Source organism: Pseudoliparis swirei, chromosome 22, assembly GCF_029220125.1.
Source record: "Pseudoliparis swirei isolate HS2019 ecotype Mariana Trench chromosome 22, NWPU_hadal_v1, whole genome shotgun sequence".
In the NCBI taxonomy this organism is placed as follows: Eukaryota; Metazoa; Chordata; class Actinopteri; order Perciformes; family Liparidae; genus Pseudoliparis; species Pseudoliparis swirei.
The window spans coordinates 18,912,671-18,938,111 of record NC_079409.1 but is presented as its reverse complement, the minus strand read 5'-3'; the positions used below and the strand labels follow the sequence as shown (position 1 = coordinate 18,938,111).

The following is a 25,441-nucleotide window of genomic DNA, read 5'->3' as shown; positions in this document are numbered from 1 at the left end:
GGAGTCCTGCCTTGACCCCTCCTCCCTCCCGCCCCTTAACCCCATCTCTCTCTCCCTTTCTCTGTCTCTCTCTCCCCCCCCCCCATCCCCCCTCCAACCCCTCCTTCTCCAAGAATCTTTTGTCATTTCATGTTTCCTTCGTTTTATTTACACCTTTGCATGTTGTTTTTCTGTTTTTTCTTTCTGTTTTATCCCACACCTGTAGGGGACAGTCAAAGGGGAAAAAGACAAACTATTGAGCAGACATTTATGTCCCAGCCAACACACACCTTATCTGAGAGGCAAAAGAAAATGGTGCGCTTTGGGGGACACTCATTTGAAGAGGACTTGGCATGGTGTGAACCGCAGGTTAAAGACTCGGGAGTTGATACGTGCAGTAGCACAACCCTAAACGAGGAGCATAGCCATAGTGAGAAGGTACTGAGACAATCTAGCCTGCATTTTCTTATTATTCTTATTATTTATGACCTACCTACCCATCCAGTCTTTGTTTGCTCTCTGTCACTCAGTGTACATAGGTGAGATGTTTGTTTTTTGGATTTGATTTGACGTTGTACAAATTGATTTCTCTTGCGATTTCGTTTCTTTTTTTTCCGGTCACAATTGGCTCCACCTTGCTCAGTGTTGCCGAAAAAAAAAAAACCTCTTTTGGGGGCACCCTCTTTGCTTGCTACTTGTACTTGCTGTTTTGCTACCCAACCAGAAACAACACACCTTACAGTAGTTGTTAAAAAAAGAAGAAATATAAGAGCATTGACACACAACCTCTCTGTTTTGTCGTGGCACACAGGAATGTGGGTCTCTCCTAGTCGCATGCTCGTTCTCCTCCGTATGTTGTGTCCTGTTTAGTGCAGCAGGAGCACCTCTGCTGCCCCACCCCACAGCACCCAGACAGAACCCGCCCCCTTGCCCAACTTTCCACTCACTTCTGTTGCAAAAAACCCCCAAAATGACTGTATAAGCACACAAAACAGGGAAGACTGGATTTGTTTTGCACACAACAAAATAAAAAATAAAATGAAAACACACGTTTTTCTTTTTTCCCTTTCCACTGCGCGTCTGTGATTTCACCCTATCTCTGTCTCATGGCTTTATTCTGTGCGGTGTGTGTCCCATTTGTCTCATGGTCCACCTCACTAGCATCACAGTTGACCCTCCTCCCTGTTTGCTTCCCCCTCACTGCTCACTGGTTGGTGGTCGTGTGTCTGTGTGTAAAGTGAAGCTCCAGACTTCCTGCTCCAGTTTGAAGAGCTGGCTTGAGGAGGAGTGGCTTAATCTGCATGGGGCGCTGCATGAAGCCCACTCCCCCCCTCACACCGGCGGGTTCACACAAGCTCCTCATTAATAGTTATTAAAAATGATTACTCCATCGTTTTTTAATTCAAATAATTCAGCATATTTCTAAAAAAGAAAAAGAAAAACTGAAAAGTGCACAGAATTGATGAGGCAACAGAGTTTGTGCGAACCTTCTTCCTTGAGTGAATAAACACTTACCCCATGCCCCCAATCCCCTCCCCTCCCCCCACCCCCTTTTTTCATTTTTTTTCTTCACTGTAAACATTTGTCTGCTTTGGTCTGAAGTAATCCCATTGGAGCGGACGGGTTGTTAAACAGCAGGTGTGTTGCTCTGACCTTGTAGCACCCGGTGACGTGGCAGCCGTCCAAAGATGGGGATCGCCTCATAGGGCGAATTTTACTCAACAAGCGCATGAAAGACGGAAGCGTGCCTCGAGACTCGGGAGCTCTGCTCGGTCTGAAGGTGAGCTCAGAATGACTCTGCCTGAAGGTATGACGCAGACACACCCACGCACTGAATACCAAACACATCACACCACCAATAGAGCAGCCGCCCACCTCCAGGAATTCTGGGTAAAGTTGATAGACCAGGTGACTGTCAGTGATGTTAACATACAGGCTGTGAATTCTACTATTGTGTGGCCTCTTTTTTTTCCAATTTATCATTTGCATCATAGTGCTACTCAGTCTTCATATGTATTAAAGACTTGATTATGTTCCTGATGAATATTAAGGCATAGCGTTTGGTATTGAGCGTGTAATCTTCTGAACTCACTTACACTGGATTACTTTAATGAACTGCATTCAGTCAGTTTCGTCACTGCCCAAACAAATGAAACATTATTCTCTTTATGTTTTCAATATCACAGTCCCCATGGTATTTAATTTAATTAAATTCAGTTTATTTTGTATCGCCCATTTACATGATATACTTATCGTATGTATTCTTCTTGTGCTTTTAGGGCTGTATAACCTTCCCCTATAGGTCATATTCTAGCATCACATGATTTAAAGTTCGTTAGTGCAGTAGCTGTTGTGCAATATGCTTTGGATGTTCACTGTTGCATAAACCTGTATGGTGGTGGAACAAATAAATGAAGCTGAGCAGTCGAAGTCCAGAGACATGAAGAGAGAGATGAGGAAAGATCATGATTGATTGAATGAGCCTCCTGAAACGCCATGTTTGTGTCTGCTCAGGGCCGCTGTGGTTCTGCCCGCTCAGCAGCAGCCGGTTAACTCAACAGTCCACCAGGCTGCCCGTCCATCTCTCTCTCTCTCTCTCTCTCTCTCTCTCTCTCTCCCTCTCTTCTCCTATGCAAGCCTCCTTCTGTGGCTCCTGCCCTGTTACATAAAGCCATTTCATTTAGCAGACCTCCCTAAGCTCCTTTGTATGTTGGCATTCAGCTGCCATTAGGAAGGATTTTTATTTGTATGATGCCCGTGTAAGCTGCAGCTCAGGACTGTACAGTAGTACGGCTCTGGCCCACGGGCCTGCACAGAGCCACAGAACCACAGAACCACAGTGGGGCCCTTGGAACTTCGTTTTTAATTTTTTAAAACATAGATGTGCTTTTACTATTGACCCTCTTCTTTATGCTTTTATTGAGGATTCATCCCTTGCAGGCAAAAGCTAAAGCTGTGACATAAACAGAAGACTTTGAGGGGAGAACAATCTCCTCCTAATGTCATGATGATATAGTGTGTCACGTTAAGCCCTCTGTTCTAACTCACCAACACAAAGTGCGCTGACCCGTCACCTCTGCTCTCCAGGTGGTGGGAGGCAAGATGACAGAATCTGGGAGACTTTGTGCTTTTATCACTAAAGTGAGGAAAGGAAGTCTAGCAGACACTGTTGGACACCTCAGACCAGGTATTAATATCACAAACACACACACACACACACACACACACATATGTACGCGTGCACATACACATACACACACACACACTATTTGAGTCAAACTCAAATAGTGGATTTAGTAGCATTCAATATATTTTAGAGGAGTTATGTGTATTTCGTACACTTTAAAGACACCCTGTGTGACATCGTGTGTGACATTAAGTGTGTCTGATGTTTTTCCGCAGGTGACCAGGTGCTGGAGTGGAACGGGAAGCTTTTACAAGGAGCCACATTTAAAGAAGTTTACAATATCATTCTAGACTCTAAGCCTGAGCCGCAGGTGGAGCTGGTGGTCTCACGGCCAATAGGGTGAGAGCGCACCGACTGTCACTGTCACACACTCTTCACCAGACGACTCAGCTGTTAGGCACAAGGATGGATTATTGAGGCTTTTATCTTTTATAAATAACAAGTAATAAGGAATCAGATCCCGCCTCTCACCAGTTGAATACCAGGATACCTTCCAGGTCCTTGAGACAATGGAATAGAATAATAAGTTTGAGTGGATTTATTTCTTAATTATATTAAATGCTATTATTCTGCTAGGTTGCTTGTGCTTGAGCATCATACATTGGTTTAAATATCTTTTAAATTTTTTTGTTTGTTTGTTGAGCTTTTAACATTAATTGAACAATAAATGCACATTCGGCCTTTTCAGGAATTTCTAAAGAAAATGTAGTCAATCAGATAAAACAACGGTATTTAAAAAGCTGCCTGAATGAACAACATGCCTTTCCCAAGCTAAAACCAATGAAAGCAAGAATAAAGCGCTTTACATTGATAGTTATTTTGCAGTTGCAGTCGGTAACGAGAGCCCGCCTCCTCGCTCGCTCTCCTCCTCCAATTGAAGAAAGGGAAATTGTGGGGGAAACCGACAGCGGCCCCTTTGCTTCTTATTCCCTGGATCTTATTCCTCTGGGTTGCTGAGGGAGATGCTGGCTGAAGGAAGATTGGTGCGGCGTGTACAGTCATTAGAGCAATGGTGCAGTCAGCATTAGCTCAGATTGATCCCCTCCATCCACTCCCTCTCCTTTGTCTCACACGCTCTCGTCCTCTTCTTCTTCCAGAGATATTCCAAGGATACCAGACAGCACACATGCACAACTGGAATCAAGTGAGTCTTGTCAAAGATCTTTCGTCTACTTCATTACCCCATGCTATCCTATTAATCAGCCAAGAAACATCAAGTGAAGGAAATGTCTTGGAGAGTTGCTGCCGTCACTCGTCCCCTCTGTCTCTTCGTCTCTCTCGTGTTTTCTCTTGCCCTCTTCTCGTTTGTGTCTCTATCTTCCCTACTACCCCCCCCCCCTCGTTTTGATCTCTTGACATCACTAAAACCACAAACTACGAACCAGCTTCCCTCCTGAATGATCTGACTGCAGTGGTTTCTGGCCCCCCCTGTTAGGTTCGAGTTCCTTTGAGTCTCAGAAGATGGATCGCCCGTCCATCTCCATCACGTCCCCCATGAGTCCCAGCATGCTGAGGGACGCCCCCCAGTACCTGTCAGGACAGCTCTCAGTAAGCCACCTCAGCATGACTATCTGTGAAATCCTCTGTTAGATGGGTTATGAAGTTCACGCGACTACATGTTAGAGTGTACTACTAAACTCACAGACAGTATATACTGTATAATGCAATGCAGCCGCACAGTTTCTCTCACTCTGCCTGTTCAGCCTTTTACCAAGCGAGCACCGGGCTGTAGATCAGGTTACTGTGTGTGTTGTCTATTATCTATTGTAAAAACCCTCCTGGGGTAAATTGGGTAACGGACTCTATTAAAGGGAGAGATAAATCAACTCTGAATTGTAGGGTCCAGCAGGGAGAAAGCTTTAGCATCTCGGTAACACCTCCAGAACATCTAAAAGGCCATTTATGAGAAATATTGTTTTTTAAGGCTGATGGCAATCTTCACATTCATGTTTGTGTATGTTTAGCATCTTGTGAAAATGTCTTATTTCAGTTGCTGCAGTGCACTATAGAATAAAGTGACTCACAATAATACTGTGAACACTGTGTCAACCAATTAGAATCAAAGCACAGATTTTTCTGCCCAGATGCTTCTTATGTCCCACATTATCTATGAAGCGACTGACCCTGGAATTAAAAACACAACTGATTACTGAGGCAGTTCAGCTCACTGAATTAACCTTGTGAGCAGAGCCTGATGAGTTCTTCACCGTGATATTTTTGGAGCTGTCATTAAATTGTGTTTCGGGTTTTAACGTCACTAGAAATTAAAGTTACAGAGCAGAAAGAGAGATTAATGACTAAGGAGCACATGCAGAGAAGAAGTGATCATAACAATGAACCCACTGAAACTACAAACATGTGTTGTTGTTGTTTAGAGTGTATTGTACGTTTTGGTTGTTGTTTTGTGGGATTTTGGTTTTTATTGTATTTTCTTTCCTGTTCTTTTTTTTCTTCTTTTTCTTGCTGTTTAATTTTGCTTATCCAGAGCCAAAGCCTTAGTAGAAGAACAACGCCTTTTGCCCCTAGGGTCCAGGTAACGGGCCCCATCTCAAGGGCACCATCTCTATTTGACTGTTGACTGGCTGACTTTCTGTTTCCATACTTTGGGAATGGCAGCTTCAGTGCATTGTGTCATTCTCTTCAATTTGATTTCTTGGTGTCACCGTTATGATGAGAGTCTCTATCTCATCTTAACCCCTTCACCTCATTCCTCCTAGGTTATGCATGCTGGACTAATCTGCACATGTTAAAGAGGCGCTCTTCCATTGCCTGATTGGACACTAGTAACTGACCTTGTGTCAAACAGTTGTGCATCTGTGGCAATGCAGGAGGGTGTCTCCCTGAACCTCCTCAGGACAAAGGACCTTGTGTTGTTTTCAAGGGACATGAACCCAGCTTGGTTGACTCTGCACTCAGCTACAGTAGTTGTGTTATTAGCAGCTCGTGGTGGAGTTTCATGTTGCAGTGAAAAGATACAGAGGTCACCAACATTTCACTTTCAGGTGAGAGTTTAAGCAAATTGTACCTCCAAAATAGAAAAGTGAACAAAGCTTTGACGGTTTTCCTTTACTCTTTTAATCCGTCCTCTTTGATATCACTGAGCCTTTTCTCTCGGTTTTGGTTAATAAGGCGCAGTATAATCACTTTGTGTGAATCTGTATTCTCGATTCAGGGAGCTTGAAGGTCAACACTATTGCTTTGACACTGTAACAGTGTGTTGTTTTACCTACAAAATATTTTTTTATATGGATCGGATGGAAGGATATTGTCATTATGCGTAGAGCATGCAGGTGTGATTTTTCAAATTTAGACTCTGAAGACATTATATGGCATTTGAATGGAGGTCAATAAGTGGATTTTGTATGTTTGTGTGTGTTCATGTGTGTACTTTTAGAAAAGCTTGTATTTTTCAGTTAATTCTTTATAAGATGGACACATTGTATATTTGAGAACTTCATGTCACTCATAATACAATCAACATGATTCCAAGGTGAATCTATTCCTAAATACTTTACCACTCAAAGACAGAGCACTATATTACAAGTTTGGAGTTTACTTGGTACAATTTGTCTTCCCATAAGCCCTCTGCTGTCTGTTATTGCCTACATGAAATCTACTGACTTGTCTTGAATGCTCTTTCTTGCGTTGCTGCATGCATAGCTGGAAGTTTTACTTTTTTATTTGAAGTGGCGCAGACCCTTTCCATAATCATATTCTCAATGAAGTATGGACAGAAGCTTAGAAGTTGTACTCCTCATTCCATCTACTTTCTGTGAGGCCTCGGTTGGAGTATCTTCTTCTTCTAAGTGTCTTCCTTTGGAGTCCATACTTCCCTTTTAGTGTGAACTGTCTTCGATTCCTCTTGCAACAGCATGATTGATTTCTCCATATCAATGCCCATTGCATATCTGAGAGAACATTCATAGAGCCAGCATCATCACTGGTCCACGGTGTCATTTCAACAGAGCACACTGTTCATTTTAGAGCATCGTGGTGACTTTAGCTTTTCACTTCAATTCCCTTCAGTGGAAACGAGCCAAAATCATTCACTTCCATTCCATAAGATTTATTCATCCCTGCAGGGGAAGTTTTTAATGACCAACATAAACAAATTAATTTTACAACACTTATCGTAATAGAAAACCCCCGAAAAAACCCCAATATGCAATAGAACCATGCAGAAAAACACTTTTTTCATTAAAGCAGGATTTTTAACCATATAGACTCAAATATCACATTTTTAGCATCTTCATACCATATTTACACTGATACAGTAAGTCCATGTTTTATGAGCACTAAAAGGGATAGTTCGGATTTATATTTAAAAGGGGTTGTATGAGGTACATAGTTAGTGTATCACTTACATGGTGGTCGCAAGGCCCCCGTTGTACAGAAGAAGAGCAACTGTATTGGTAAAGTGACTATGGAAGTACATAATCTGAACTATCTCTTTAAACTTTGATAAGTTGTGCCACCAAGCATGTGACTGGACATCTTCCAAGCAGGTAGACACGTTCCTCCTCTTCCTTGAAGGGTAAATACAGGAGAAGACTCAATGATGGAGTCCAAAACTGTCCCTGGAACGAGAGTGTTCCCAGTAAAAGAAGACACAAGTGCTCCTGTAGTAACTTCACTTCTAATTTGATACTCTTGTCTTCTCCTGCATTAGTACCTCTGTGTGTCTGTGTTCCTGTTGACCCCGATCAGTCCCTCAGCAGGCTGTCTCTGCTCTGCCCCTACAGGTCAAACTGTGGTATGACAAAGTGGGCCATCAGCTAATTGTCACCATCCTGGGCGCCAAAGACCTGCTAGCCAGGGAAGACGGTCGGCCCAGGAACCCTTACGTCAAAATCTACTTCCTCCCTGATAGAAGGTAAGAGGAGACACAGTTACCATTGTACCCTCCACAGTCATTTAATGTCACTTTCATTTCCTCCGTACATCACACGACGACAAACTGAGTTATTATATGTCTGTGAAAAGGGATTTTGTGTTTGGAACATTGATGTGATGTCACAAGGTCATGTGTCATTGTTTTTTAGCTTTAGGAAAGCCTGTTGGGATTGAAGTGGATGTGTGTTAAGCAGTTGTTTCTTATGCACTGGAGACATTCTCCTCACCTTGCCATCTCATTGCCATCCTCAGCATGCCACGGTGATGTGCTCTGTGCTGTGTCGTGTTATTGATCTGTTGTATTCGTGGCTCTCCTCTATCATGGTTGTAAATAAAAACAGTTTGAATTATTGTTCCTCCAGCGACAAAAGCAAGAGGAGAACAAAAACGGTAAAGAAATCCTTAGAGCCCAAATGGAACCAGACCTTTATGTATTCGCCGGTGCACCAGCGGGAGTTTCGGGAGCGCATGCTGGAGATCACATTGTGGGACCAAGCCAGGGTGAGGGAGGAGGAGAGCGAATTCCTGGGAGAGGTAAGAAACCCAAAGCCCACACACCATGGACACTCACTGACAGTATCTCAGCTAATCCTCTGGAATGAGGCCACGCCCCTCGATAAGGGTTGTGGCGGTCCAGAGCTTGTCCGACACGCACAATGAGCTTTGGTGTTTTTGTTTACTGTGTAAAACTGATAATTAAATAGGGTTAAAGATTGTTTTGAACTGAAGTAAGTGATTATTGTGGCCCTAGTGCGTGTAATTACGTCATAATAAAACTTTTTTTTAAAGTTTGCTACCATTTTCAGTGAAGATATTTTTGACTTTTTCTTCTACTTTTTTCTTAACCCCTTGCAGATCCTCATTGAGCTCGAGACGGCTCTCCTGGACGACGAGCCGCACTGGTACAAGCTGCAAACCCACGACGTGTCCTCCATCCCACTCCCACGGGCCTCCCCGAACACACAGCGCCGGCAGCTCCACGGAGAGAGTCCAACGCGACGGCTCCAGAGTGCGTAACCCCTCTGTCACTGTCACAAACACCTGTCATTGTCACACACACACACACACACACACACACACACACACACCTGTCACTGTCACACACCTCTGACTGATTTAATATACACTTTTATTAATCCCCAAGGGGAAATTATTTCTCTGCATTTAACCCATCCTTAGTTATTAAGGAGCAGTGGGCTGCGGTGAAGCGCCCGGGAAGCTGACATTCATTGGCAAGTCATAACAGAATGTTTGACAAAAGGGTCATGCCATGTAACATTCACAAACTATGGCACTTACATAATAACTACAACTAAAACCAAAGACATTAAACTGTGTGGCTACATTTCTAAACTTAATTAACAATCTTGTCTACACTAGTACACACTAAGAAAATGTGAATTAAAAAAATGACTGCAGTCAGTTTTCATGTCAGAGGCAGGATTCCTTCCTCCTATTCTAAGAAGTCCTTTACACTCAAACACTTGTTCCACAGGCAGTCTGAGCAGGTCTTTATAACAAAAGGTTTGTTGAGACATTGTTGTTGTCACTGTACTTGTCAGAGCTGGCATGAAGGAACACCCCGGATACAAAGACCACGTCATGTAGCTGAAGTCAGGATCAAATCAATTTAGGCTTCAATGGTTCCAGATTGTTTTTGACCAAGCTCTAGATATCGATCTCATTTATACATTGTAGGGTCCATTATAGTCCACGCTCTGCCCCACTGGCTTTCTGTTCCTGCTTTAGTAAATGAAGTCTTTTTCATATTTTGTGTTTGTCCTGCATGTCACATCAACTGTACTGCTTCTGCTTTTACAGACAAAGGCTCATATTCATACAACTCAGGTAAAGCCCCCCCCAGTGCTGCTCTCCGGAGCTCTGTGTCCTCAGTGTTCTCTTGTGCTCCTCAAAGACGCATCATTGTGGCCTGATTCTCCAACCCTGTCCATTTATCCCATGAAGGGTGCATGTCTCTGCTTACATGGAGTTTAATGAGGGGAGCTGGTGTCGAACTTTTACACCACATCCAGGGTCTCGGACACATGCACGCTCCAGGGAAACAGGGATTAAGGACACAGTGGTCTCCTCCCCATGTGAACTACCTCACAATGTCATCCTGCAACCCAGAAACCAGATCCTGCTAAAAACCAGGCAATCTGCCAGTCCTGGCAGACACATTATGCTTTGATTTTGACCACTTGCCTTTCCTCTGTCATGTTGCTTGATTATTTTGGCCATTAACAGCATTTCCCCTTTTAAGAATGCACACAATGCTTTTGTCAAACTCTGCAGCCCATCCTACTGCTTGTGTTGGTGTGTGTTGAGTGTTCTTGATCACGGGCGACATTAGATGACGCTACTACTTAAAAACAGTGGTGGTTTATTAAATTAGAGAAACAGAAAAAAGAACCAGTTCATTATCTTTATTCATACATTATTTAGCGGGTGTCGTATTTTCTCTAACCACACCCCAGAAATCGCTCATTGTGTGGCCCTTCTCTCTCCATCCTGAGAGCAGATGCTGCTGAACGTGCGTCAGACTGTAGTCGACGCAGCACTGCTTCACTGTACCGCTTCACTGTACAGCTCCGACGACACACTTAAGGCTCGCTCGCCTCCCCCCACCAGTTTGTGTGAGTGTGAGGTGAAAGAGCTGACAGCTGTAAAAAGTATCCAGCCAACTGGGATGAGAGGTTTGGAGCAGCTGAGTGCAGCACTCGTGCTGATAGAGCACACGAGTCCGCTTGATTTAAGTTGACTGAACGGTAAAGACGGTGTGTGTGTGTGTGTGTGTTGGGGGACTTCAGGAAGGGCAATAAGGCTTCCGTGGAAGATGAAGAAACGGCTGTAATGCCACATCCCTTACCTCACCTCCACCGTCACAGACAAACTGAATGAGTGAACGTATAACCTCAAAGTTCAGATGAAGACTGCTTGTGAGTTTTTTGGTAGCCGTGGATCAGTGAAATGCGGCGTTGTTTCAGGTGATGCGTACATTTCACACAAGTCATCCAAAACGCTCTCCTGCGGCACCGTTTGTTGTTGTGGTGTGAGGAAGGGTGCACATCTTAGGGAGGTGTAATACAAAAAGAAAATGGGGGAATAGATGGACGAGGGAATGAAAATGTCTCGTGTGTTTTCCAATGTTTCTCTCTGTCTCTTTATCTCGTAGGATCCCAAAGGATAAGCGACAGTGAGATCTCAGACTACGATTGTGAAGACGGTGTTGGGGTAATAACAGGTAATATATTAAGGTCGTATTAACAAGACTCGCATGTGCATGAAATCTGTAAAGCAAAATGAAACCGTCTGGAGGTAAAGTAACAACATAGTTTTGAGATGTTATTATATGTTTTTAACCTCACCACCTACATGCCACCACCCGTCAAATGTCGGTGGTGAAGTTATCTGCTGCTTAGTGTCACATAAGCAGGTGAAATGCTGCAGCCCATCAGCAGCAGCAGCTCAGCGAGGGAGCACTGAGATGTCGTCTGCTCACGAGGCTCCAGCAGCACGCCCACGCTGCACATCACACGACAAGCTCCGCAATGCTGTGAGCAGCCAGAGAGGCAGAAAGAAAAGCTGAACAGTGTATTTGCTCACATTCGATATCAACCTGGGAGGAAACCATGCTGCAGCAAAACCAACTGAAAACATAGAGACACTCTTTGTCTTTCTCAAGAAAAAGATAATCTTGCAGTCTGATCTTTGTTATTCTCTTTCAATGAAGACCGTTCTTTTTGTCCTTTTGCTTAAATACCGCAGGAACATTTCAGTGAGCGGATCCAGGCCGCAGAGACAAAGAGAAGGATAGAACGTGAGAGGAGAGGAGAGACAGAGAGCAGGGAATAGATTCAGAACGCCTGTCTTGACACACAGACAGCATCGGCCCTGGGCTCTCTGATCATACTGTAGTTGAGGGGAATCCCCCTCCAGTCCAGCCTCCTTAACATTCTCATCAGCCCCTCACTGCCTCTTCATGCCAGGGATTCACCTTCACTCAGTTCACAGTGAAGGGAATACCCCTTCCTTCAGGTCTGGTCACACAGGCTCCATCTCAGTTTACCCTGCAGTTCATCCCAAAATAAAATATACATTGTTGTCCTCGTGGCTTTAGGGCTGTTCATCAATCTAGACAGTTTTAGTGTAAGTTGCTTAGCTTTGGAGATAGAGATGTCTTCTTTTCCTCCTATATAATATGACTATATGGTGCCAACACATATGAATAATTTTAACAGCAATGCCTCTTTCCATAAATCATGACCTAGTTATTCAAACTGAATCACTGAGCAGGAGGACATGCTTTTTGGGGTGAACTGTCCCTTAAAACTGCTGACACTATAACTTTCAGACGAGGAAGAGAAACATTTTTTATTGCATTTTATTTCCTGGTATAATAACTACCTGGTCTTTAATTGTCTGGTACATACAGTACATCATAGGTGGACTGTCACGAGTAATTAATGCACAGACGAACTGTCCTGCATCAGGCAGCATGTCAAGAGGAAGAATAGCTGTTTCTGGCTCTGATGGTGTTTGACTGCTCTGTGATGGAGCTGTTGTTGTTGTTTAGAAATGGCAGATGTGTTCCTTTTTAAATCGAATCTGCATCACGATGAAGTACTTTTATTGTTAATATAACATTATATATATTGTCACGAAGCGGACCCCACGGCCATGACAACAAAAGGAGGATACACACAAGTTGTAGTCAACAGAAAGGGTTTTATTTAACTTAGGTAGCAGAACATAACTTTAGTAGAATAATTAGTGGCGTGTGGAGTCAGTAGTTTCAGTGCATGCGTGGGAAGTGTGTGTGATATGTTGTATAGTGACGGGTCAAACCATACTCTACTACAGACAGCCAAACGGGGTCTCAGGACAGAGAGAGAGAGAGAGCTCCTGAGACCAGAGGGCCTTTAAATGCAGCACTGGTACACAAGGCCCAGGTGTTGCCAGTACTGCTGATTACCTCAGGTGTTTCCACTCTTGTGATGATCCTTGGCCACGCCCACCTGCAGGGACACGAGCCAGAGGCACAGAGGGTCGTCACAATAGCTTCTCCTTTTTAACCATCATTAAAATTGGCATAAAAATGGTCTGAAATCATTAGAATGTCAGCACTTGAGTCCACTTGCGATCAGGTTATATTATTTAGTATGAATATTTGTATTAACTCATCATATTTCAGTCTAACTTTCCAAAGTGAAGGTTAACATAACATTATTTCCCTTTCCTACTTTTCCAACAATTGATTCAGTGTTTTCCTTGACTAATTTAATGTGCTAGATACACTCTATTGACTATAATCAAGTGTAATAGTGCTAAGCGTTGACCTTAACGCTACTAGCCACGTCTGATTATCGGTTAATGAACTCTTTCAAGTTCAATGGACCAGTCAGCCTCGCAGAGAACATTCATTATAATGTTTATGATATTTTTTCAAAGGCTATTTTCATATTTAATGCACAATGTTAACACCGCAGATAAATTCCACCTTTATTAAAAATGAGTTTTTTGGAATACAGAGACTCAGCATAATGGGGAGAAAAATAAAAAGCATTGCCTCTGCAGATTAGCACTTTAGCACACGTTTTATAAAGTTTGGTCTGTTTCCTCTAAGTTATTAAAGACAGTAACTAAACTATTAAACTACATCTGCATTGTTAGCTGCTTTTATTTTTCACTCTCTAATGCAGCAGATTTAGCCAGATACCTCACAAGGTATTAAAGTTAAATTGGCAAAGTAATTTATTGTTTACATTGTATTTTTCTTGCAGTGCTTTTGGTGTCAGAATAATATGACAGGAACAATAACTCCCTCTTCATCCCTCCTTCCCTTTGTTCTTTGCAGACTACCGGACGAATGGCCGAGACTTCCAGAGCTCCACGCTGTCCGTCCCCGAGCAGGTGATGTCGTCTAACCACTGTTCTCGGTCGGACGACATTAACCGGGCGCGGTCGCGCTCTCCCAGCGTCCCCCCACCCTCCAGGTAACTACTGGGCTTGATTTCTGGGTGGGAACTCTGTGTTTTTTGGGGGGTTTTCGATGAAGATGTATTTACCACCCTGTTGAAGTCCTTTCTAGCCTTAATTTCCTGAAAGGACTACAGGGTTTAGGTACCGCCTTCTAAATAGCACATCGATAGCCCAACATGGATGTATGATAGTGCCCCACATAAACATGAGCCGATGTGCCCCCTCCACCCCCCTCTTGGCCATTAGGGGTCAGTGGGTGGTGGTGGAAACTACATGAGGGGTGATCAGGTTCACTTCTGTCACACAGCAGAAGTCTGGACCCAGCCTTTGACCTTAGGCCTTCTCAGTACAGCTCCTCCACTAGAGTGGACAACCACAGTGTGTCCGAAGATCACTACTCACCTGACAGGTACACACACACGCGCGCTCCAGCTTACACTGGTGTACAGTGGATGCATGCTCACACGCAGGCATGCATGAAGCAGATGCTGGCAAGCACAGGTGGTGGCTGGTGAGCCGACATGCAGGGAGGTGTTTGATGCACGCCTACACTTAATGTTTACTTACTTACTAATCTTATATAAAAAACGGTTGGGAAGTTTCCAGTGCTTCAAATGCTGCATACAGCATGCATCATTTGCATGTATCTCGCTATCTTTATGGAAAAGGTGGTCAAGGGGATGTGGTCAGTTATCCCCCCATCAGCACTTATTTTCTGTGAGGGTTGGAAAACTTTGCTCCGAGATTCCAATCACAGCCTTTGGCAGTGCCAGGCCTCAGCTACTTTCCCCAGTCCAATTAAGTTTATTTGATATTTCTGAAGCTCGGCCTAAATCAGTGTCAGACGTAGAAAATGCACTTATCTAAATTGTCTTGGACACATGAGTGTATTTCTGCTGTTTTAATTAACATTGTTATTTATTGAGTCACGGAGAATTTGGAAATGTGCCAGAACTCCGACATTATAAGACATTTAAATAAATCTTGTTTTTTCACATGTCTTTCTGCCTATATTTTCCTACTTTTTGAAATGTTGTGCCTGTAAAAGAAGAAATCGTATGTAATGTAGGCCTACACGGTCTGAAGTGACACCCAGCAGGTTTAGGTGTTTGGACCCTGAATGCTGCCAGTACCACTTTCATCTGTCAGTGTGGGGAAACCGAGGCATCTCTAATCTCCCTCGCCTGTTTATGATCCACTTTGAAACTGTCACATCAACCTCTCCAACGAGCTTTTTCACTCTCTTTACGTCGTTGTTTCTTTAAGAAATCTCTCTTCCCCTTGTTTTCTCACATCTCCATCTGTCTGCCTATGATTCTGTGTCTCTCCTTTCCTCCTCTTCCTCCTCCTCCTCGTCCTCCTCGTCCTCCTTCTCCTCGGCGCCATCTCAGATCCATCTCTGTCTTCTCTCCTCCCTCCATGTGGTCGCAGCCATTTTCTCACCCTACCTCCAGCCAGACATACTCAGCCTATCGATGATCCTCAAAACGACCCCAGGTAGACTTTTACCTGATCATGCATGACGCCTCATCTCAACTTCAACCCCTGCAACCCCTTTATTTTCTTTGAGGAAATCTTCCATTTGGTTGTTGAACACAAGGCACTGACACGATGGCATGTTTTCAATCACTGTAGTTAACGTGGTTTTCTGGATGCACTGAAGTGAACGCTTCACATGATCTGGCCATTGTCAGTGACATCAGCATTGTGTTGTGTTCAGTATATATATATTCTGCAAAAGATCAAATATATACGTTATGTGTGTGTGTGTGTGTGTCGTAGAGTACATTAAAAACACGAGTACACTTCATCCATCCGGTATCAGCATTGCTTATTCTCTCTTTTCATCACCTCAGGCATCGTCATGTGAACATTTCTCCACACATTTCCCGTGTTGACCAGCAAAAGAGTGACTCCGGCAATACTGAAGATGGATGAGTGTCCGTTGGTTGTGAGGTGTTGTCCAGCAGAGGGGATTTCCTCCTCTGACACTCAGCGTCAGGATTCAGTGTAGATGTAATCACTGTGGATCTGTAGGGTTTCCAGGCAGAGAACAGTGTGTGATGGGGAACAACGTGGTATCCTCCAAGTTGTCTTCCCTTGCAGGTTATTGTGTGTTTCATGTAGACGGGGGAAGAAGTGAAATGCTGACCAGTTGTTGATATTTTCCCGCCAGCCGCAACCATGGCGTGTACCCAATCTGCCGAGAGGAAGCAGTCAGGTTACTGCGGTCCACTCGGATGGCCCGCGCCTATTCTGAGGGCGCCTACTCCTCCTCCTCCGACTATGACTTCGAGAGGTATTGCCATGCACTGCTGTTGCATCCGTGCATCCGCCATCTTGTGGTCCCCTCGTCCGTCTTTAATTTACCCGTGATCGTACACGTGATGACAGCAAATTATATCTGGTCTCGATATCGTGTTTTGCTTAAAAGCGTCATCACGGCTCTGAAGTTGCGTAGATGTGAAAGGGTAATCTATTACACAACTGCCTCTGTATGTGGAGGCCTCAGAGCTCTATGTCCCCTGGTCGTTGGGTTAAGTGCTGGCCAGCACCTTCCTGTCTATTTGTTGATGTCCCTGTTTATGTCCCCATGCACATTATACCAACAGCAGTATGTTGCTCAATGGTGTGTGTGAATTGGAGTGCTGTCACTTATGTTGACATGCTATTGGCAGCTGCGTATCACCTGTACAATGCATTGCTCTCGGCTGCACAGTAGTTTAGTAAATTCCATGTTTTGCCCTTTGACTTCGAGCGTTTGGCCCGGAATTGGGCTGCCAGGCCGTTCCGAGCAACCATGGAAAGGCCTACTTGCACCAATACAAAAATAAAAAGTAACCCCGTCCCCCCCTGAGAAATGCTGTAAATGACTCCACTTTATTCTGTCTTCAATCTTTCGCCTGCTGCCATCTGGCTTTCAGTCAGGAATAACGTGACGCTTGTGCCATTGCTCTCCGCTCCAAGAGGGGGGAAAAAAGTGATGAGTCCTTAGAACTCGGCCCGAGAGCCTGACGGACTTTATTACAGTGTCACAATGTTTCCCTGAGGCCCGGCTTGGCTCGACTTGAGGCTCAGCCGATAGCCCAGATAGTCAGATTAACGAGAGCCCTCCGTCTTCTTCTCTCTCCCCCTGTCTTTTTGCCTGAGCGGACAGAGAGAGGAAAGTGGCCAGCGTCTCGCTGTTATCCACAGAGGATAGATTTCCTTCCTCTCGTCATACGGATACAGTTTGTTTCTCTCTGCACCAGGCAGAGCAAAACAGCACTGAGAACTGACACAAAATGAGGTCAGAGAAAATAAACAGAAGGCAAATGGAAGAGGGGACAAAGATGAGCAGCGGAGTCTAAGCATTTTGAAAAGTGTCTTAGTTTCTGGTGATTTCCCCTCAGAACATGAGACAATGTTTTCATGGTTCTGTTTAAGTGCATCGCCCCAGAGTCTACCTTGAGTGGGACAAAGTCTACAGCACCTACGCATCAGGAAAGCAGCTTTTCCAAGTTGAGAAACTACTATTTTGGACTCGTGTTGAATCCAGTGATATCGTCGTGAGCAGTGCGGTCTGCCACATACATCCATCAAATTACACCTGATATGAAGCAGATATAACCTTCATATTACCCATACATCCTTGGCCATTGATGTGAATCCACTTATGATTATGTTGACCATCAGTGTGAATGGTTGCAGAATGTTAAAGGCTGGTTGCATTTGTTTAGCTATCAGAGACAAGAAGGACATCTCCTCTACTGGACAACTGTTCATACTGCAAAAGGCTACAGACACTACAAGACTATGACATGATTGACATTTTAATTAAACATTTAAATGATTCAAATGACTCCAATGTGAAAGAACATCTTCCATATTCCCAGAACAAGTTACAATTCCGAAAACGTCTTTTAGTGTCTATCAACCTTATTAGTAGCAGCTCACAGCTATTTGTATCTTTAGGACACCAACATGTCTCCTCTGCTTTAGGATAATAAGTTAAATACTATTTGTTTTATTAAACTGTTGAAAAACAAAAGATGAACTTTTACAGTTTCTCCAGTGTGCATGCTCTAAACGTCTCTATGCTCCTGACCACTCGCGTTAAAATGCTGAATATTGTCTTTATTTTTTGATATGTGCAGTGTGATGAACTTTTACGAAAATGTTTTCATCTTCCTATTTTCTCCCTGCAAAGTCGAATAATATCCATGTACACGATCAAAGATTTATTTTCTTGGTTGAGACGCCTGACCTGCTTCTTTCCTCCAGCTATTCAGATCAACACGATGTTGCCTTAAGTCTCAATGTGCCAACGGTACTTACTATGGCTGTGCATTAACAGATATGACAAACCAAAAGCAATGTAAAGATGCACTTCACCCTCACATCTCACTCTACCTCAAACAGACTGTAAATGATCACTCACTCACCACGTATAGACAGCACAAGGTTCCTGCCTCCCTTATAATTCACTACAGGACCCATAGACCACATAGAATGCACCTTTTATTCCCCGAGAGATGTTGAATATTTTCATGTTGTCACTCTAAAGGACCGTACATGAATGTACTGTATATAAATCACATGTACTTAAAATAACAGCAGACCTGTTTCCAAAGCAGAGTAGGTTTTGAATGTGTGATTTCGACCTAACATGCAAGATTAAGATACATTAATTTTTTGGTAAGTATTTTGGTGGTCATATTATGTCAAATAGATATATTTGACATAATATATGTTGAGTGTCAGGAAATTTTACCATTATCTGGTGATGTAGTTTCTGTAGACGGCATTGCCCTGGCATCCAACACCACTGTAACGAATCAGCGTTATCTTTGATCGGGACTTGTCCTTTAACTCCCACGTGAAGCAGATCTCAAGTGCTAAATTTTTTCATCCACGTAACATTTAAAAAATCAGGCACATCTTGTCTCTAAAAAGATGCAGAAAAACGGATTCACACGTTTGTTACTTCTAGACTAGAATAATACAACTCTTTATTATCAGGCTGCTCTAATAACTCTCTTAGGCCCCTCCAGTTGATCCAGAATGCTGCAGCTCGTGTTCTCACTAAAACTAAGAAAAGAGATCACATGACTCCTGTATCAGCTGCTCTGCACTGACTCCCTGTAAAATCAAGAATCACATTTAAAATCCTTCTCCTCACCGACAAAGCCTTGATCGGTGATGCACCATCATATCTTAAGGAGCTTATAGTACCATATTGCCCCACTAGAGAGCTACGCTCACTAAATGCGGGGCTACTTGTGGTTCCTAGCAGGGCCGGAGTGGGGCCACTTTTCAGCCCGGGAATTTCAGGTTCAAGACCAGCCCACTTTTTTCATGGTAGTGGAAATTGGATAAATGAAGCAACAGTTCAGCTCTTACTATCCTGTAGTTCTTTTATTAATACCATGGTCCAACAAATAATGTAAAGGTTAAATACAACAATAATAATTCACTTAAGATGAGAAGTTAACAAAAAATATGCATAACATTAAAAAAGGCAGAAGGCATAGCAGGGGTGTCAGACTCAGATTAGGCAGTAGGCCAGATTTGTTGGAGTGAGACCTCATGGGGGCCGTCATTGGCATGGTCATTGTCATTATCATTTTTCTGCATGTGTATTATATAGTGGTGACTATTGGTGGTTACTCCTTTACTACACCCACTTCTGAGCAAACAATGCATATTGGTTCATCAAGTACTGTCATATACTGCTCTTTCTTAGAATATATAACTTTAATTCATATTGTTTCCTCTGTTATCCTCTCTACCTGTCCCTGTCGTCATGGCCTCCTCATTGCAAATGTCGGGCTCATCATTTTCAGCAGGAGACTATGTTGCTCCGAAGCTACAAAGAAAAATTAAGAGTCATATTACTGCATACTTCAATATCAATAGTATATATCAATATTTCCATAATATTTGCAAAGTCTATGGATCGCCATATTTTGGGTGATATAAAAAGGCTAATATTTTAATTCAATTTAATATTTTGCTTGGGAATAGGTTGACAACGCTACAATGATATTAATCAAGGCTACAAAGTTAGCCAAATAGTTATGTTGCTAATCATTAGGCCTTTGTCTCTCTTTACCAGTTGCCACTTGTGTATGTCCTCTTGAAAATAAATCTGTAAACCAGGTTGAAAAAAAGAAAGGCATTGGAGGAGGCTCCAATGCCTTTCTTTTTATCAACCTGGCTTTTTCAGCCTCTCCTGCCCTCTTCCTCCCGTCCATCCTCCCTGACGCGTATCGTTGCGGTCGGGCCGGCCCAGCTATCAGGAGCTGAGAACTTTTTGGAAAAGACGGCGAAGGGCCGAACCAACTCGATTAGGAAGTGCTCCTCTCCCAAATTGAGTTGGTTGGTTCCATAATGGACTGAACCAACTCTATTATTTGGGAGGGGTGAACTTCCTCGCATGGTACAACCCATGCAGAGGCTGCGGTGTCAGAATGCGGAACGTGTGTAGCCCACTTTAAGAGAAGATGGACTAACGTGACAAATGTCAACAAATACAATTCTCGACCGGCCCAGAAGTGAAGCGGCCCACCGGGAACTCTCCCGATTCTCCCGATTACCCACCCCGGGCCTGGTTCCTAGAGTCTTAAAAAGTAGGATGGGATCCAGAGCCTTCAGTTATCAAGCTCCTCTTTTATGGATCCAGCTTCCACCTTCAGTCCGGGAGGCAGACACAGTCACCTCGTTTAAGAGTAGACTGAAGACTTCCCTCTTTGACAGAGCTTATAGTTAGGGCTGAATCAGGTTCACCTGGTCCAGCCCCTTGATATGCTGCTATAGGCTTATAGCTGCCGGGGGACGTTTTAGGATGCACTGAGCAACTATCTTTTCTTCTCTCTTTACTTATGGATGAATTTACATCTCTCCATCACACATTACTAACTCTACTTCCTCCCCGGAGTCTTTGTGACTTCTCGTCTCATAAGGTCCATTTGCTGTGTCTGAAGCTGGTCCGGGTCTCTGCCCCTGCTTCTTGCACCCAGCCTCTGGCCTAGACCTGGCCTCCTTCCCAATGGCCCTGCTTCCTTCTCTGTGCCTTCTGCCTCAAGGGCCAACCTCATTGGTCTGGCCTCTTTCACGATGCCTCTGCCATGGCCCTGCTGATGCCCCCCTCCCCCCCTCTACCTCCTTCTGTTTCATGGATTGTGGAGGTCTGGATCGTGGTTCATGCCTACTGCTAATTATACATACATTCTGTCATATTCATTGAACGTTTATGTAACGCTGTTCATCTGTACACATGACATCTCTTCTTCTGTTCATCCTCTGTTGCTCTCTTGAAGGTTTCTTCACTTTCTTTCCCTGTGAATTTTTTTTTTCTATTTGAGAGTCATTCCTGATCCGATGTGAGGTCAAAGGTCAGGGATGTCGTATGTGTACAGATTGTAAAGTCCTCTGAGGCTAATTTGTGATATTGGGCTATACAAAATAAAATGAATTGAATTGAAATTGAACCATAACTGTAGCATACACAATGTTCATTCTGATTGCATTTCTAGACTAAAGGCAGGAAAACAGTTTGAAATTGCACTGTATGATATGTAAAATAGTTAGCAGTGTAAATTATAATATTTGATTTGTAGTAAATGGGTTGAAATGTGCAACAACAAAAAAACAGGTATGTTACTAAAACACATGCACTTTGGAGGAGTTTTGAGGGTGCTGCACGTTTCTTTGCCCTCCATACTGTCCACCCTGCCTAGCATACTGTCCCTGCCCTGCTGGGGCCTCACTGAGTGCCTGCCTATCTCTCAATAACCTCTGTAGGAACCACGGAGCCATGGATAGACACGAGTATCACAGCAGGTCCCGCTCTGCAGACCAGCGGCCCACTATAGAGCGGCCCACGTCCCGCTCGCGCTCCACTGAACGCCCCCACGACTCTTCGCTCATGAGGTCCATGCCGTCTCTGCCATCTGGGAGGTCCGCCCCCCCCTCACCTGCCTTGACGAGGTGTGACCCAGATCGGAGACGCTAACCATCATAGCACAGAAGCAGACTGGAGTTGTAGCTGTACAATCATTTCCCTGAGGCATAGCTACTCTGGAGGGAGAGACCATTTAAACGTTCACTTCAATAAGTCAACGAAACAAATCCCAGTCATTAGACTAAAGCCCAGAATATTCATTAAGGCTAATATTACACTGCTAACTGGGAATATGCAGTATAGCGTACAGAGATCTTATACAGGTCAAGTTGTTAGCCTAGCCACCTAGCCTACCCAAATAGCTTCACATTAGGATAATTCGATAAGCTAGGTAGCGTTAGCTCACTTACTCCATGAATAAGCTACACACGAAGGAGTAATTGTCTTTTAATATTCTCGTGTTTTTCTCTTGCTAAGCTACAAGTCTAACTACTAGCTAGAAATCATAAACTCTGTTTAACAAAAATCAATAAATAGTATCGTTTATTTCCCCAGAGCAGCTCTACCTCTGCTAAATGTTTGCATCACTAGAACCTTTGTAGAACTCAAACCAGTTTAGACCCCCCCCCCCCCCCACACCCTGAGCCTGACTAACTCACAGAATGAACCCGAACCACCACCTAACTCCCACCCTCCCAATACCCTGCTTCCCCGCCTCACTTCACCCCACCTCCCCCTCACGACCACCACCCACTTTCTGTTTTGTCCCCAAAGGCACCGGTGCTGTGTTTACTTTGCCCATGTTCACGGCACCGCCGACACCGCGTCGGTGGCGTGCTGACGTTTTAATTTGGAACACACTGCTCATATGCTGCCGTGAGTATAGCAGTGATGGGCCGACGTTTTTTACTTTGATTCCATCACTAACATCAACTGCTGCCGTCTACCTCATGATGGCAGTTCTGTTTCCTTTCTTCTTTTGTTTTGAAGCCTTTTGGGGACGGTCTGAACGCATGGTCGCACTGCTCTGCCGCTCCTGCATTGAACTCTTCTCTCCTTGCAGCTTGACGAGTCGACTGCACATGCGGTTCACACCTGGCATCTTTAGCTTTATTGCAGCTCAGTTCCCTTACAGTTGATGTGTCCTTCCACCCCCATGTGCCAAACTTCATCGCTGTGTGCATTGGTTTTATAGTTTCTGTTTTAAATAACTCTTCACATGGAGCTATGTGACCACTAGCAGTTTTTAAATATGGCTTTAAAATATAAAACAAATACAATTATCTCTCAGCCACTGATTATCTCCATTTGAGCATGACAGTGACCCAAATAAGTAATTGTGTTATCCAATCTCCAAGATCAATTTTTAAACTGGTATAATAGTAGATGATTTAGCGTAAAGTTTTTATGTTAATTTTTACTTTGTGAATTCCCTTCTTTCTTTTTTATTAACACCTTTACTTTGTTTCACACTGATGTGGGTGCAACATGTCCAGGCGCTGCATCCACCATCAGATCTTGGACTAATGTGTGTCTCACCCCACTGTCCGCTACTTTCTTGTCATGTAGGGCTCATCCTCCTAGTGGATCAGTCCAGACCAGTCCCACCAGTACCCCCATGTCCAACAGACGAGGAAGGCAACTCCCAACGCTTCCAGCCACGGGGAAAGACAGAAGTAAGTCACCTTGTTGTGTTCTATTTGTATCACAGGGTGAAGACGCGATGAACCTCATGATATTATCGTTTTTATCTGGTGGCCCAACTGATGGGGGCTGATAAGTAGCTTTGATGTGACAGCCGTTGCTGACTTTTCCGCTTCGTCTCTTACTTTCGGATTTTGATTTGAGGTGGAATCTTTCCGCATTAGCTAGTAATCATATCTTAAAGGGCGAGGACTTCTACTCGTTGTTTTTATTTTGCATTGGTGTTTACTTTGCCTTCCACCCGTCACGCCTCTCCTCGGTTTCCTTTTTCATTTCCCTCTCAGAAGATGGAGACGGAGGATCACAGCCGAGTGAAGGTCTGTACCTGAATGTGCGGGTTTAGTCTTTCAGACTGGGTGCGCTGGTTGAGCTGCACCTCACTTTGAAGGCTCACACCCAGTCTGCAATGCTTTCACTGGAGGCCACTTGGTGCTCCTTGAACCCTCCGTTTCAGCTGTGCTTAGTTATGGATGTGCTGTGTGGTGCTGACCTGTAGGCCTCTCTGGATCCTACTTCTGATGGTACCAGTGTGGTGTTTTGTATTTGTCTTGGAGTTATTGATTTATCTGAACTATTTGGACTGCTGAGAAACTCCACCAAAGCTAATGATTCTGCCTCAACTAAACAGGGTAAGGAGCTTGATGCTTTCAAAGAGACATTCAAAGTCTAATTTGTTCCTCAGCACTTCTTTAACTCCTGTGGCGTGTCCCTTAAGAAGAGCGTTGGTTATTTCACTCGTGTCTTTGAAACAGACGCAGTGGAAAAACAAAGACTATTTTAGATTTGTAGTGATTGGTAGAGAATGACTGGGTCAAAGATAGATAGGGGGAGGGGGGCTTCTCAAAGCACTCGCATAACTCTTTCATCATCGTCAGAGCCCATGAGGGCTTTCCCCGTTTTCTGTACAGTGGCGAGCCAGCCCGTCTCTCTCTCTCTCTCTCTCTCTCTCTCATCCTGTCTTCCTCACTCTCTGATTTGCTCTATCCTCTTTATCTGTGCCATCTTTCTGTCTGGACCTCGCCATTGCTCCTTTGTATCGCTTTGTTTCCTCTTTCTTCCTGCCCCAGTTTCTCTTTCTACTTTTGCTCTCTGTCTGACAGTGTATCATTTCTTTCTCACTTCTCTCTCTTCCTTTCTTCCTTTCTTTCTTTCTTACTTGGTGCTTGTGTTTCTTTTCCTCTCTCTTACCTTGCAGGACAGTGACAGGAGGTATTGATCTGACCTTGTGCTGTAGCTCCCATAAAGCCATATGGCACTCAGCTTATGTAATGCAAAAGTGTGTGTGTGTATGCGCGTGTGTGTGTGTGTGTGTGCGTGTGCGTGCATGTGTGTGTGTGTGTAGCATTTAATGGACCGGATCGTGTTATTGCTCCGCGCTGGTTACAGAGGAGAGCTGAACTGTTGATAAACCTGCTATTGTTTCAAACTATATTCATACCTAATGGTCTTGTTTGTTATGTGTTTATGTGTGGCAACTCAGAGGGAGCAGGGGAGGAGCCTGGGGCATCTAAACCCCAAAATGGTCGCCCAGGTGTGTGTTTTCTTTCGACTACAGAAACAGCCTTTAAACCCAATGTGTTGTTCTCCATTTTCTTGAAATGCTACTTGATTTCATAATAAGTCCACGCTTGTTCTCAATTGATATATTATGAACACAAGCTCAGTTCTGACCTGGTTTGTGGATGTACAGTACGGGTTCTTTACATTCATCCACAGGCTTCAATGAACGGCCAGACTGTTGGCACAAACTGGAGTTCCCCACAGTTTCCACTTCCTTCTTTCCCATCTGTGTTTGTGGCGTGCTCCTGTCC

General features: G+C 43.9%; 1 protein-coding gene across 17 annotated transcripts in view; it reads left to right on the top strand.

Moving 5' to 3' along the window:
- Window positions 1-25,441, top strand: part of rims2a (regulating synaptic membrane exocytosis 2a) — a 144,854-nt gene that overhangs the window by 79,625 nt on the left and 39,788 nt on the right. For 3 of the 17 annotated variants that reach the window (XM_056444737.1, XM_056444744.1, XM_056444742.1), the window contains 14 exons: window positions 1,640-1,759; window positions 3,067-3,166; window positions 3,382-3,505; window positions 4,264-4,310; window positions 4,602-4,714; window positions 7,909-8,039; window positions 8,401-8,593; window positions 8,915-9,068; window positions 9,881-9,907; window positions 11,235-11,303; window positions 13,917-14,055; window positions 14,349-14,450; window positions 21,827-22,012; window positions 23,496-23,602. In XM_056444737.1, coding sequence (XP_056300712.1) covers window positions 1,640-1,759; window positions 3,067-3,166; window positions 3,382-3,505; window positions 4,264-4,310; window positions 4,602-4,714; window positions 7,909-8,039; window positions 8,401-8,593; window positions 8,915-9,068; window positions 9,881-9,907; window positions 11,235-11,303; window positions 13,917-14,055; window positions 14,349-14,450; window positions 21,827-22,012; window positions 23,496-23,602 — 1,612 coding nt within the window. Of the gene's footprint in view, window positions 1-205; window positions 418-1,639; window positions 1,760-3,066; window positions 3,167-3,381; window positions 3,506-4,263; window positions 4,311-4,601; window positions 4,715-5,651; window positions 5,700-7,908; window positions 8,040-8,400; window positions 8,594-8,914; window positions 9,069-9,880; window positions 9,908-11,234; window positions 11,304-13,916; window positions 14,056-14,348; window positions 14,451-21,826; window positions 22,013-23,495; window positions 23,603-23,914; window positions 23,948-25,441 lie in introns of those variants that run through there. The other 14 variants (XM_056444733.1, XM_056444730.1, XM_056444735.1 and 11 more) reach the window with 11 other exon arrangements.